At 34.5% G+C, this 16,385-nt stretch overlaps 1 protein-coding gene across 3 annotated transcripts in view; it reads right to left on the reverse strand.

Annotated features, from left to right (window-relative positions):
- LOC145686151 (sodium- and chloride-dependent GABA transporter 2-like) overlaps positions 1-16,385 on the reverse strand; it is a 193,897-nt gene that overhangs the window by 17,227 nt on the left and 160,285 nt on the right. For all 3 annotated transcript variants that reach the window (XM_081759143.1, XM_081759145.1, XM_081759142.1), the window contains exon 7: positions 1,527-1,707. In XM_081759143.1, coding sequence (XP_081615269.1) covers positions 1,527-1,707 — 181 coding nt within the window. The remainder of the gene's footprint in view (positions 1-1,526; positions 1,708-16,385) is intronic.

Raw genomic sequence — 16,385 nt, forward strand, 5'->3', positions numbered from 1 at the left:
CAAAAGTACTCAAATGAGCACATGCCCTCCCTGTGCCCCTGCGGCACTTTTTAATGAGAAATTTCTTTTAATACACCGAAATACATATATTTAACTAGAAAATATTCAGAAATAATTTTTTGGTGCAGTAAAAAAAAATTCAGGTCTGTAGAGGTTAAGTATATTTTGTTAGTATTTTAATCTGTGCTGGTAAAGATAAACATTTCTTAATTTATTTGGTACGTACAGATATTACAATATTCTTTGAACATTCTGTTTATTATTATTATTATTATTATTATTATTATTATTATTATTATTATTGATAATAATAGCTTTCTTTCACAATAAAAAAGATTTATGAAGAATACTCTTTTCATCTTTCCCTTCACTTATGAAGATGGGGTAAAAGAAAACATTTTTTTTAAACTTTATACTAGTATAAGGTTATATACTATCTCATGTTAATGTAAGATATAAGTATTAAATCAGTTGAACATTATTTTAACAATATAGATCAGTAACAAAATGAAATGTAATATTTCAGGTTTACATTCCACGCTTATGCCGTGTAGGCTAAAGGAGACGGTGATGATAAGAATGAATGAAACATTGGAATAAAGAAAGTGAAAGGAAACGGGAGAAGCATGAGAAAGCCCATTCATACGGCGTTTGTCCATCACGAAGCCTACTTGGCGTAAATTCGAATCGAATCAGATCCCAGCAGCCGATATATGTATATGAGGGTCGGGCTTTAGGTACAATTGTTATTGTACAATTCGAGACAAAACACGTATGAAACGAACAATTTTCCTCGCGCTTCCTTCTGATGACGATATGTATGTTTATTCAACCCCCTACCCGTAACGTTCACATATGTACAGTACTAATCTTCCAGTTGTACATTTCAAAATTTCATGCTTCTTTTCCCAATTTCGTTAAAAAAAAAAAAAAAAAAAAAAAAAGTGGTACATGTGGTATCATACTTCTAATTCTCTTTGTGTTCCTTCACATCGCCTTCCTAACTTTCAGTTTGACACACCTTAAATCTAAGAAAACTCTATTGTCTTAATTACGTTAGAAAGCAACCAGCAGGAAGTAAACGCACACAACAAGACAAGTATCTTCAAATATCTGTATTTGACTGGAAAATTAAATATACTTATAAAGTATATTATTATTATTATTATTATTATTATTATTATTATTATTATTATTATTATTATTATTATTATTATTATTATTATTATTATTATTATTATTATTATTATTATTATTATTATTATTATTATTATTATTGGCATTATTCACAGTAACATTAAAACTAGCTTCGTGCAGAAAATACGAAAAGCTTTCTGTAAATTACGTGATTAAAAACTACAGATAGCTGGATATTGTACTCAAAAGTTATATCAATAGATCAAAAAGGCTGTAAAATTATGAAGAAGAAATTTATCCTTGTGTAAGACAGACTAATTCTCTCAAATATATTACTCGTGCTAAGAGAAATGTAATTGGTTTTCCGTGAAAGTAGACCGTTTACATACTTGTGACAGTTATTTTCAAATTTATTGTAACTGGAAAGTGTGATGAGTGAGCCGCAGGCTATGCCAAGGGAATAAAATATTTGAGAAGCAGCATCAGCCCATACTTGAGCATCCAGAAGAATATCCCATTGAGGTGTTATGTAGAAATAAATGCCATCTATTGCACCATCTAATGTTACGCCTAGGAAAAAAAAAAGAGTTTCATATTACTATTAACTATTTACATTATTTCTAAAAACTATTTACATTATTTCGAGAAAAGAATATTACAGTAAATACTCATAAAGATATTAAATAATAATGTAAATGTCCCATGTAAATTAACAAGTAGATCTTAAATAATTTAATACTATATAAACATGATTATCTTAAAGTTTGCATAGTAGTAACAAATAAGATGAAAACGTGATCAAGTATACAAAAGAAAGAAATAAAATAGGGAAGATTTATGCATTGAAATAAAGAAAGAAGAAAACCTAAATAAATCAAGCACAAAAGTTATCAATAACTTGCTAAGTTTCATCATATATATCAGAATTGATTTGATCTATGCATTTAGTTTGCATAAATGTTGCACCTAAATTTGAAATGTTACCTATAGCTTTCCTCTGAATTATTCTTGAATTTTGGAATACAGAAACATTTAAACACGAAATTTATTTCTAGGTCTTAGAAGTACACTACAGTCTTGTTTAAACGAATTTCCAGGTTAACCAAATAGCTAAAATAACCTTTACTTAAAAAAAAAAAAAAATAAATAAATAAATAAAATAAAAAGAAAATGTCATTTTTTTAAAACATGCTTAGTTAAACTTCATTATTCTAGTCGTACTCCTTTAGCTTTAGCAATGTTTAGTTCTAATGTTTAGTTTTGAAGGCAATTTTTTCCCCGGTTTAACATATATATAACCCTTATTCAGGTTTAACCGAATTTTCGTTCAACCGAAGCACTATCGGTCAAATCAAACCCGGTTAAACACGGGATTCTAGTGTAATAGAAATTTTATTATTTAATATTGTAGCTTGAAAACTGTAGAAATTAAATGAACCGAGTGATGAACATATAATATTCGAGTATTTTGTCTAAATATGAAATTTATGTAATGAGCCATCTCAGCTGGAGCCTGGGAGTGATTCCAATGTGTTTCTAAAGATTTTACTCGTGAGCAGTAATTCAATCCTCGAAAAGAAGTTTATCTGAAATAGTATATTTGGCACGTAGCCCTCTAAGTCTTAAATTTAGAAGCACTTCTTTTTTAAACTTAGGAACAAGGAACACCAACTATCAATAATACATTCAAATGCCTATTAGCTAAGTTCTAGAAGATGAGTATGTATAAATTCAACTTGTACTGATTAACAAACTCCATGGTTCTGGATAATCATAATAACATTTAAAATACAGTTCTGACCAGAACAAAATGAATTATATTAATAACTATACGTTTTTGTTATAGTTTCAAGTGTTATAGTTATCTATGAAGTGAAATGTAGTGAGTGTAACATGAAATACATAGGGGAGACGGGAAAAAAGACTTATGGACAGATTAAAACAACATAAAGATGATGTTCGAATGAAAAGAGAAAATAACGCTATTTACAAACATGTGAAAGAAACGGGACATAGAATAGATTGGGAAGGGGCTAGAGGTTTAGAAAGAGAGAAAAGAAAGATTATTAGGAAGTGGAAGGAAGCAAGAAGAATAAAGGAAGAACAAGAGGAGAACTTAATGAACTGGACAAGTGGTATAAATATACATGAGCAATGGGAGAAATTATTAGAAGTTATAGAAAAAGAAAAAGAAAAGTACATAAAGGATATTAGTCCAAATTTCTGTTATATTATTTTATATAAAGATCAATATAATTCTTTTTCTATATTTTATAATAACTATGGAAGATGATCGTAACTCTTCTAATGATACCAGTAATCCTTTCACTGCTATTAGTGATGATATCAATAAAGACTGCAGGGCCATTAATGCAGATTTCTCGCATGTAAGCAACGCATCAGAATCAAAATTTAACCAAAGAAATCAAACCCAAAATGATACCGCATTAAACATGAGCATTGATTTTTCAAACAGGCCTAACGAGACTACCTGTAAGCTTTGCAACAAATTGTGTGTTAGTTTAAAAGGCCTAGCAATTCACAATAGCAGGTGCCATTATGATATCAATAAAACCAAATCATGCTCGCTTTCATGGAAGTCGCAATCATCCACTGATAATGTTGATCACCCAAGAAAAAATTTGATCTCCAAATGCAATAAGCATCTAGCAAGCTTGAAGTCTTCTATTCCAATGTCGCACAGGGTACCTCGAGGGGCTAGAGCTACAGTGGCAGACTCTCTGTGCGAGGTATTGCAACAAATTGTACGTACAAACGACTCAGAAGCTTGGATGGATCTCTTCTTTTTTCCTTACGTTACACTGTGCGTGCCATCAAAAGTTGACAAAGTGAATAATTTAACATCATGGGTTAAACAAAGAGTGCGATGTTGGTCTGATTCTCGTTGCGAAGCCCTTCCTAACCACAGTAAAAAATCCTTCAAAGCTCGACGACCAGTAAATTCCACTTTTAACATTAAGAATGTCGAGAACAAATTAGTAGATGGTGATGTCCGCAACGCAGTACGGCTTCTCATCTCAGAAGATACTATAGTTTCTCCGAATGGATCTGTATTAGAAGCATTAAAAGAGAAACATCCGGCTTACAGCCACCCTTTTGAACCTCCCGATCTCATTGAGCCCAGTATTGTAGTGCCTAGAGTATGAGCTGGCGAGTTTACGAAGGCACTTAAATCATTTCCTTCCGGGTCATCAGGAGGTATGGACAGTCTCCGTCCTTCAATATTAAAGGACCTCCTACTCTCCCAAGACTGCAAAACTAAAGACCACCTGATTAATGCCATCTGCGATTTTCTCCACCTGATTATTTCCGGTGATGTGCCCACGGAAATTAGACCTATTTTCTTCGGAGCATCACTAATAGCTTTGAGGAAGAAAAGTGGCGGCATTCGTCCTATCGCAGTAGGCAATGTGTGGAGGAGATTATCAGCCAAAATCATTTGCCATAGAATTAGAGAACCTCTAACACATTTTCTATACCCACACCAACTGGGAGTTTGCGTCTCACATGGAGCAGAAGCAACAGTCCACGCTGCTCGTATGTACTACTCTTTTCTACACCAGCAGGAGAAAGTTTTTCTGAAAATAGACTTCAGAAACGCATTTAACGAGTTGAATCGTGACTCTATGCTCATACAGGTAAAAAACAGTTTTCCATCAATTTATCGATACGTACATCAGTGCTACTCGCAACCGAGCAACTTATACTTAGGAGATGAAATAATCCTCTCTCAGTGTGGCGTACAACAAGGCGACCCTCTTGGCCCTGGTTTGTTCGCACTAACTTTACAATCCATCGTTAATAGTATAAATACAGAACTGAACATATGGTATTTGGATGACGGGACTATAGCTGGAGACAAAGATACAGTACTAGAGACATTAGAAATGATCCGTAGACGGGCTAAGGAGATCGGATTGCAAATGAATTTCTCCAAATGTAAGGTCAGCTTTCTCGGAGTTTCCAATGAGCAGTCTAATAACCTCTTCAAGCTGTTTGACGAAGCCGCGCCTGGGATTCAAAGAATTTCGACAGATGACGCCAGCTTATTAGGAGCAGCATTATCTAATGAGGCAAGACGAACAATATTAAAAGACAAAATTTCTAAATTAGAATTCTTCTTTACACGTCTTTCCTTGATTTCAGCTCACTCTGCCTTTTACCTACTACATGCCTCATTGTCCATGCCAAGGCTGCTATACTTTCTTCGCTGTGCTCCTTCTTGGCGGGATGCTGATCTACTGGAATGCTATGACAACACCTTGAAAACCGGTCTAGAATCTATCCTGAATTGTTCACTTAACAATAACTCTTGGTTGCAGGCGTCCCTTCCTGTTAACCACGGAGGTCTCGGCATTCGTTGCGCCATGGATCTGGTTATTTCATCCTTTCTGTCTTCATTCTATGGCGCTAAGCCATTGATCGAGACCATTCTTCAACAAGATCTTAGTCTAGTATCGGATTCGGATGTCAACGATAGCATTGCTAAGTGGTCATCTATAGTGGGATCAGATCCCCCTGACCTTGATAAGAGAGGACTACAATCCTCTTGGGACGATCCTCTTATAAATCATCACTTTTCACCTCTACTTCAGTCATCCGATAACCCAGAAGATAAGGCCAAACTTCTAGCTACATCATCTCCAGAAGCAGGAGCTTGGCTCCATGCTATCCCGTCACCTTCTTTAGGATTACATCTTCCCAATGACAGTTTTCGAATTTCCAGTGCACTGCGTTTGGGAGCAGATGTTTGCGAGCAACACAGATGTCCTGCCTGTAGAAGTGTCGTAGACAAGAAGGGCCTTCATGGACTCTCCTGTGCCAATAGTTCGGGCAGACATTCACGCCACTCCAGCGTCAACGACATTATCATGAGGGCACTAATTTCAGCAGGCGTTCCTTCTATATGTGAACCGTTGGGATGCAGTCGTGCAGACGGCAAGAGGCCAGATGGTATGACCCTAATACCGTGGAAGAAAGGAAAAGCACTTCTATGGGATTTTACTTGTTCCGACACCTTCGCCCCTTCAAATCTGCATTCTTCCTCAGCACAAGCTGGCAACGTGTCTGCTCGCTGGGAAACAGAAAAGCGCAGGAAGTATAGCAATTTGCTTGACAAATATCATTTTGTCACTATAGCTGTCGAATCGGGTGGTTCATGGGGTCCCGAAGGAATTAACTTTATAAAAGAAGTTGGTCACCGCATTTATTTATCGTCAGGAGACGCTAGAGCAACTTCTTTTCTACTACAACGCATCAGTATGGCAGTACAAATAGGGAACGTTGCATCAGTTTTGGGAACGCTACCCTCTGGTAAGGAACTGGAGGAGATCTTTTGTCTGTAATCTCGGCGAAGGTTTGAGGATGCTCTTGCGGGGCTTATCACAATAACGTGTATTAGTGGATAATTATATTTTGATATTCTGTAAAACGTAAATTGTGCACTGTTCAAGGAATGTAATCTTTTGTAGTTTTGCCAGCGGACTTAATGCAAAGTGGGTTCTGTGTGTAAAATTGTTCATGTCTCGTTCCTTATTTTTTGCTGTTTTGCTTACTGTTTTGCTGTTTTTCTATCGCTGTTAAAATTTTGCATGTGTTACTACTAAAAGACGCACAGAGAAATATTTGTACCAAAAACCGGCCAAAATTATTTACTGTTTCTTTAAAAGTTCCTGAAAAAGTATGTATATTAACATGTGATGAAGATTTTTTCCGTGTTGAAGGGTGTATTACAGTTGTAGTTTGCTTGTCAAAAATCTGTATTGTACAGTGTAATTATAAAATTGCATTAACAATTAACATGTATTAACAATGTATTTATATGATATTGTTACATATTACAAATTTAAATTTATGTATAAAAACAACAATTAAAATTATAAAAATGAATATGCTAACTAACGGCTGAGGAAGATATAAGATTTGCTGTCATCTGTCTTTTCTAATTGTCTGATGAAGAGGACGTTAGTTAGGTCCTTGAAACTGTAACAAAAACGTATAGTTATTAATATAATTCATTTTGTTCTGGTCAGAACTGTTTTAAACTTGTATTAAGAAGTTATAATTATGTAATCAGCGTTCTTGTTTTAGATTTTGCTGTTTGCGTAGCAATTTGCGAAACAAATATAAATTTACATTGCAATTTATAATTTTTGTATAACATTTTCGGCAGTAACGGAAATATAAATTATATATATAATTTACTTATTTACTTATAAACATGGAATTTATTTATTATTTTCGTGCACATAAAATAAGGAAAAATAACGTTTTCTGTACATAACGACGATACTCACAACTGTCTTACGCGTGGAAAAGATAACTTATCTACTGTGTATCGTATCATGGAACATCTGCATACAGAAAACCACAATTTATTTCTTTGTCAACTCAGTGCGCAAAGTGTTATTAAATACCACATTTTATACAGTAGATGAGTACCTTAGCAGCCCATTAAATGTCTATTGTATATATCAAATGGTAAATACAAATATACATATACATACAGTAATATTTTTCTAAAAAAAATATTCAAGCTTTTAATTAAAAAGAAATGATGAACAAAATACAAATAAAACAGTTGTTAAAACTGCTGAATAAAACTGAATAATAATAATAATAAAAAGAATAACAGAAGGGAAAAATCCAAACAAAAGAAAAATCAACTGTCAGTTATGATAACACAAACTGAGCTAATTATTTAAACAGAATCAATTACATTGTTGCTGATACGTCATTTTCATTGGTTAATTATTGTAGATGTATTTATTGTAGGTGTATTTTCATGATTTACAATTTTACTAACATCAAGAACGCTTAAACTCTTCTCTGTCTCTTTACGTTCTTATTCGCCTGTTCTACGTGCCTCTTGTTTCGCTTTGCTGGCCTCAGAAAGCTTCCTAACATACATGACTCCTCGAACTGCTACCCGTTCAGCATGATCGGAGATATTTTCCAAGAAACCATAGCTCGTATACACACCTTTGTTCCCATTCTGTTTGGCAGGTAATACTAAATCTTCTGCTTTCAATGGCTCCAACAGGTCATGTTATGTCACTGTCTTGACGTACGGTACAGCATTCTGCCGTAATTTTTCATATAAACTTATGGACTGTGAGCTGTCTCTCCCTACTCCTTGCTCGGTTGTTACATAAATTGTTGCACCAATCGTTTGTTTACTCAAAACCTCTCTGCTCTGCAATCACAGAAGAAAGACCTCTTCTAGCTCTTTACCGGTGGGTAACGTTCCCATAATAGCCGACACGTTCCCACGTTGAATGGCTAGCTAGTGCGTTGAATCAGGAAAGATTTTGCTATAGTATCTCCAGATTTAATTGATAGACGGTGGCCGATTTCATTTATAAATTTGAGGCCGCCTTCTTCCCAAGAACCGCTAGACCGAATTGCTATTGCAACAAAGCAATAGTTATCTAGTAGATTACTATATTTATTCCTTTTTTCTTTTGCTCTTCGAGCAGCTAAGAGTCCAACTTGTACTGAGGAATATCGAAGGTTGGAGGGAGTAATAAAAATTGTAAGTAAGTCCTATATATTGTATATTATTATTATGCACATTGTAGATTTGATTTAGATTATATATATATTTACAAGTTGTTAAAAACAAGAGCATTGTATTTGTTCTAAGTACTGTATCTACTTTATGTGCTAACGAGTTCCGTACCATTTTGTACAAATGTGCATGTAATATGGTCCACAGAATGAGTAATAAATCTAATCTAATCTAAATTTAATCTAATGCAATATACAGGAAAACTAATAGCTTTTTTTGCTTTGTTATATTGTACTACTACTTTTGTCATTCTATAGATTGCTTCAGATGATATCTCGTTTTGAATGTTTCGACAGGGAGCTTGCTGAATTCGTAATGCCGTCAAGAAATAGTGAAATGGCATTACTTGCAAGGACAGAAAAAGGAATATTGCTAAAATCCCGTGTTTTCGCTACGTATCTAATTTCCGAAAAAAAGAGGTCTTGCATTTCGAAAGCCCATCAGGGCACTTTATCTCCATATGTTATAAAATGCCGATGTGCATATAGTATCTCTCTCTGTTGTCAATTCTACGATTAACCTCCAGTAATATGGTATCTAGTCAATAGTGGATTGGTATGTATTACTGAGTACCAAAGAGGCATCTAAGGGAAACGTAGTGTTTTCGAAGGTAGATTTATCACAACTATACAACATCGAAATAAAACAGTTCTATCATGAAGGAAAAACGATATTATGATGTTTTCTTGTATACTATGCTCGTAATTTACTCACTTCGTTGGTTGATTTGAAGTTCAGCAACCTGTTTATCACCGAGACAATATGACACGGAGACCTATAGCTTAACAAGGGAGTCAAAAAACCTGACTTTTCTCCAGGAATCCAATTCAGATTACTCGCACCAAAGGTACACATACTTACCATTATATCCACGAGAAAAATAATCCACATTGGTAGTAAATAATGATATAGATACCACTGGTGCCCGCCCCCCTCATGTCCATGACGCACCCCCCCTCAATTGTCTATCCGTAGGTGTTCTTCCATGAAAAAAAATCTTTTCTATTAATTTTTACATCCTCTCGAACATATTTATATAGATTTTTAACCCCCCCCAAATATTTCAATGACGCAGTTTGAGTCATATCCCCCCCCTTGTGGGCACCCCTGTAGATACATCACATTTTGCAATGCAATTTTATTCGTTTGCATGCAATTCTATGATTTTGTCTAGCAAACTGCAATGCAACATCACTTTAGAAGAAGTCCTGAATGACCGACTGATCAACGCCCAAGCCAAGCCAAGCCATTTAAGCTAGAAACTAGTACATAGGATTAGTGACATAAGGTACTACTAAAGAAGGATTTTTGGAAATTCGATGAGAATTGCAGGGGGAGAATTCGACGAAAAAGCCCATATCTCGAAATTTCTGAAATTTAGAGACATGAAATTTGGTATATGAACTTCTCATTTAAAGTGATTAGAAACATGCTTCAAGATTTTGATACTTGGCCTAAAAGGGAAAAAAAAAAAGAAAAAGAAAAGGAAAAGAGAGGTTGAAATTAAAATTATTATTCAGTAATAAGTTGCCCATATATTGGAATCTCTTAAGGTTTGAAACATGAAATTCTGTATTTAAACTCGTTTAAAATAATTAGATATGTTTTTCAGTGTTTTATCATATTTGATCTAGAAAATAATGAAAGAGAGTGGGAAAAAAAAGGGCGGGGATTACATTTATTATAATATGAGTCCATAACTCGGAATTCCTTAAAGTTAGAGACATAAATTTCATATTTGGAATTTTCCTTTAAAATAATAAGAAACATGATTCAGTGCTCTTTGTTTATTATTATTATTATTATTATTATTATTATTATTTTTATTATTATTATTATTATTATTATTTGACCTAGAAGAGAGAAAAATGGGATGGACTGAAAAAAAGGGTGGAATTATAATTATTATAATAATATGGCATATTTGGCATATTTAGGTATCCTTAGTTTTAGGGACATGAAATTTGGTAATTGTACTTTTTATTAAAAGTGATTTAACAGTGTTTCAGCGATATTTGTCCTAGAAGGGAAGAAAAGATGGAAGTAAGAGAGGCCGGAGTTACAATTTTTATAATAAGATGTTCATATCTTGGATACCCTTAAGGAAAGGGTGTTGGAGACATGAAAAGGTGTTTAGACTTTTCATCTAAAATAATAGAACATGTATTTTAGCATTTTTTAGATGTTTGACTTAAAATAGAAAGAAAACTAGAGTGACCAGACGTACTGATTTTCGCAGTACAGTATTGTTTTTCAGAGTTGTCCTGCGTGTTGCGAAGACACAGAAAATCGAGAATTGTCCTTCTTTTTTGCAATGTCCTGCAAATGTCCTGATTTAATTTATTTGCAGTACTTTAATGTTTTATTCTTTATTCACAACATTTTGAATCACAGACATTCTTTTTCTGAATGATAAACCGCTGTGTCTTTTAACGCTGTGTCTTCAAAAGATTATTGTTAGGAAAGGAAAACAATCAACAAAGTTTGCTTTGGAATATATTATTTTTATTGAGAAGGTTGAGATGTTGGTAAGGTAGAAAAGGTTTCTTATTTCAAGTTACAACAATGATGCCAAGTTGAGTAAAAGTATATGAATGAAAATATTTTTTTTTAACAATTTTCGAAAAAGTTTCCACAGTAGTGGATAATTAACCGTTGAGACGAATCACGATTTTCTGTTTCATTAACATTTTATGTTTCAACATGTTTAAGGTTTCTTTTTCATTAAAGTGACTCTTTTATGTTAGTCCATCAAATTGTTTTAAATTGTTTCATTAATCTTGTATTTGTCATTCATGAATGTATTTGGAGATGGTTGAATTCTTTCAATATTTTTGTGGAGAATCGTTTCTTTAAAAAACACCAAAACTGAATGATTAACTTAAAGTTAACGTTAAATGAAATAAGGGCATGGGTACATGAGTATTGCTGACGCAGTAGGCTATCATTTACTATTATACTTGTGTCCTACTTTTTGCTTGTCAGAATCTGGTTACCCTAAATAAAAGGGGTGGTAGTGCTTCCTAAAAAGCCATACGAAACATTTAAACTTCGTCGTAGACTTTGGGTTCTGACGAGTTCTATGAAAAATGCAGAAAAATAAACATAAAATATTACTCACTGTAATACGTGCTTTTGCTAGTATATACCGCAAATATCATGGCAACTATTTTTTATTTTCGAAAATGGTAACTAATAAAAAGAATGTTTGAAATATGCAAATAGAAGATTACTCCATATGTAAAAGTTACTCAGAAAGTTACATGAACACATATCATAGGATGTAGCACTAGAAAAATGACGAAAAAAATACAGAAGGTCAATTTTCCTAAGATGGCCAAAGTATGTGCTCTCACTTGCTCACGACAATCCCTTCCTCTACCAGCGGTTGTGCTCGATGTGATAGCCACGAGCTTGGATTATCGCCCTGCAACGCAATTTCCACTGAAGCAGTGTGCGTCGAAGGTGTGTGAGGGGAATTGTAGACCACACCGCTTGACAAGTTTTCCAGAGTCCCGCTATGGTGGTGGGACGCCTTCGCGCGAGGCCTTGTTCCAGAAGGCCAAAGGCGAAATCCATCGGCGACGCATCTGGTGACTTCACAGTTATGGACGAGAAGGGTATAACAGACACACCAGTCTCCTTGACCATACGATGAAAATACGCGACAGAACTGCGAGCAATGTAACTGGATGCTTTGTCCATGTGGATCCATACCTTCCGGGTGTCCCTGCCATACAACTGTGGGATGTGCGTTGTGTATAATGGTTCCATGATGTTCGTTTGAAAGTAGGCTTCATTCACTTTGGTCTTCGAATCCACACGATGCATTGGCAACTTCCCAGGGGCGCAGAAACCTGCCATCACCATGAAGCCTTTCGAAAACTTCTCGCGACATTCACGGACGAACTTGCCGCGGCCCTTCGTATCATGTGGTGAATAAAAAATGGCCCTGGGTTTACTGGTGTCATCAAGGTAGATCCAGGCTTCATCCAGAGTGACAACCCACTGCCATTTACCACCTGATAGGTACTGCTCATACAACTTTCTTGCGTTCGTGAATCTCTCTTGAATGTGCCTTGGTGATAACTTACGGCCTATCGCCTTATGAAGTTTTTTCAGTCCCAAATTGTCCTTTATGATACGACACACTGTGCTCTGTGATATCCTGTATGAGGTGGCAAGGTTGCTTTGTGTAGGTGAGTTCTCCTTCGCAACTGATGCCCCGATGTTTCTCACAACGTGTGGTGTTCTGGATGGACATGCCCGTTTCTTTTTCACTCTCACGACATGATATTTAGGGCCGGTGCTTTTACAGTGCTGGTTTACCCTTGCTACTGTACGCCTGCTGATATTATTACCCCTTGCCGCACACATTTTCACAATCACTGACGCACTGAATTGTCCACCGGAAAGTGCACATATGTACCCTTCCCAATAAGGTGTCACTTTAACAGACATAATAGCTGTTCACTACAACAACTTCCACACAGCGTTGTACGTGACTCACTACTGGATTTAAGGGATACTGACTTCTGGTTTCTTCTCCTACGCTGTGCTCGTCATCAGCTCTGTAAAATTGGCTACCTTAGATGAATTGGCCTTCTGTATTGTTGTTTCATTGTGTTGGCAGTGACGTTATGGGTACCTGTTTCTGCACTGTACTCATGAGTGTAATACGTGTAGTTAGTAATGTAATAGTTTATAATATTGGAATTTACAGTAATACACGTATGAAACGACAATATTTTTTTCCGGCAGTTTTCTCTCCCGTAAGTTTTCTCTTCTAACAAACAGTTCAAGTTACTATTAGATTTTTCTTTATAAGTTTACAAAAATCTTTGCCTCTTATTTAGTTTATATTGTAATTTAATCAACTTTAAGCATTGAAAAGTAATTTCCAGCTAATCGAAAATACGTAGAAAACAAATTTGACATCATATTTCAAAATCCTAAATTTACTTATTTATCTTCGTTTACGTCTTTTATTATTGAAAACATATTCCTAGTTTTAAGATAAAAATTATACTAACCTTTTTGTATTCCCAGTATCTGACACCAATTTCTGATATTTCAGATACTTTACCGAGTATCTATTTTCAAAGAGTTCTCATATAGACCATAGAGGATTCAGCTTAAATCATATTTTGCAGTCAGATATGCATGTTTATAGCTTCAACATCTGTAGAAATTTTTAATTTACATAGGAAATAACGTATTTTGAAAAATAACTATCATGTGGGGGCTTCATAATCCTATACCCTCTCCTATTGAATTATATTAGGGTGAAAAGTATACTTACATAAAGGTAATTATTCAATCCTAAATTTGTTATTTCTGTCTTGCAGGTATATGAGATTATTAATATTTATTTGAAACTCTCCTTAAAGTGGTCTTCCACATTCATCAAATAACAACTACAGAATCCATGCAAAGTTCAGTATTGCCTAGTCGTATTTTGATACGTATTAGTAAATTTGTATTTTTTGCATTTTTTAATAAATGGCCAAAACTTGATAAAGAAAATTTAGTTAATAAAGAATTAAATTTATAATATGATATAAATGTAATTGTAATACTCCCTTATTATATATATTTACAAAAGATTTGTAATAAGAAGAAATCTCGGAGTAATAATGGTATATGCTTATAAGAATAAATCATTTAATATTTATTTATGAAATTACGAATAATTTTATCCCATTCTTGTCTAAATTTCCTTTTATGTTATTGATTTTTGGATTTTTCGTCCTAATGAAATACCCCTCATAAAGGTTTCTTTCACTTAATGATGTAATAGTAAAACGTTGATATTTTGCAGAGTATGTTTTTTTAATGTGTAGGCAACACAGAAATAGCTTCTTTATCATTATGAGATTCTTAAGTGTTCTTTCTATCTAGTATTGATATTCCTTTGTGTCATGTCGATATAAGTATCTTGGCAGGAACACAAAGTTTTGTAAACGTCACTTAAAGAGCTTATATTCACGTATAGCATTTGTATTGGCTCAGAGTCTTTTCCAAATTCCTAGATAGCTTTAAGATGAGTTACGTTAAACTGCTATTTTTGGTATCCTAAACCACAAACTAGGGATTAACGGAAAGGAAATCCATTTCTCAACTTGTTTGTCTGCTTTTTTTTTTTTTTTTTTTTTTTTTTTTTTTAATTCTTTAGTTCTTTAAATTGTTAACAATATTCTTAGCCTGTTCTTGCCAAACTTTCACTGTTACCCCACTATCACCATTGGTAAGATCTAAATTAGTGTTGTGTCCAATTTCATCGTGTAAATCAGCCGGTACAGTAACTTTATATATGAGCTTATTATTTTTCTCCTTTAGTTTAACGTCCCACAATTATGCGCCAAGGCTAAGGGAGACGGTGATGATTAGATGAATAATAATGGTGAAATGAAAAAAGTTTAAGGAAACAGGAGAATCCAGAGAAAACCTATGCACACGATGTTTGTCCACAATAAATTCCACTTGGCGGGTGCTGGGATCAAATCAGGAACTTCACGCTCGAGAAGTGAATGCTCTAGTGCATAGATACTGCAGCCCCTCTAATGAATATGTAGATCCATATATTCGCCTTAACTTTCCATGGATGTCCAGGTTTTTTATGCACATAGTAGATACTGGAGGTAGGTTTTCCGTAGTTTTTTGACTGGAACTTTTTGCGAAGCCTACAAAGTAAAATCCAGGAAATTGATAGAATTATTTCCTTCTAATTCTAATTTAATTTTTGACTTGATAAGTTCTAGCTGACTCAAAGATATTATAGTTGATCTTCAATCCTATAAAATATCAACTTATATCAGCATAAGGAAAGTACTTGATATACTTTAATTTTGGATTCTCCAAAATATAGGATTCAAAGTGATTAATAACTATATTAGCTAATAGTTAAGATAGCAGTCTCCAAATAGATAACCCATCTTTTTGCCAGTAACAATTATTTTCGAATTTAAAATAGTTATTAAGCATGCACACTTCAGAAAATATATTTCAAGATCATGAAAGTTTTGGCCCTATAGAGAGGCAATAACGTGAAATCTGTAAATTAAGAAATAGTCTCCATCGTCAGCAATAAGCTACAATACTTCAACGCTCGGAAGCAAGCTATGGATTGTACTGTGGTAGAACTCTTCGTTCCATGTGTGGGTCATCTCGTTAAAGTTTTTTTATTATTCCTAGATACCAAATGGAACGAATGATAATTTATCAGTTCAACGTCAGTGAAATACGAAAGATATTAGCATTTTGTAACCTAGTTGACTGACTGTGTTAAAGCTGCCCTTAGCAACATGTGACTTTGCGTTGTTTTGAAGCAAAGTAACACCTCTGCAATTCACAAGTACTCTCTTCACGGCTTTAAATTTTTCGTGAACACATTTCAGTTATTGCGAGTGTATAGTTGAATTGATTGTCTGGACATGTGGTAGCAGTTCAGGTGGTTTTCGTTTCTCTCTAGCTTATGGAAGTGTTGGTGAATGGTTTCCGTACTAGAATTCAATACTTCTTCCAAGTGAATCACGTGTTTAGTCATTATCGGACTGAATAGCTGAATTGCGTGTCTCTCTTTCCGAACGTCGCAGAGGGACTGGAAGGATTCATCGCTGTCCATAAGTTTGCTGTACTATACGTTCATTTAGCACAT

Source organism: Thermobia domestica, chromosome 5, assembly GCF_964235325.1.
Source record: "Thermobia domestica chromosome 5, izTheDome1.hap1.1, whole genome shotgun sequence".
Lineage (NCBI taxonomy): Eukaryota > Metazoa > Arthropoda > Insecta > Zygentoma > Lepismatidae > Thermobia > Thermobia domestica.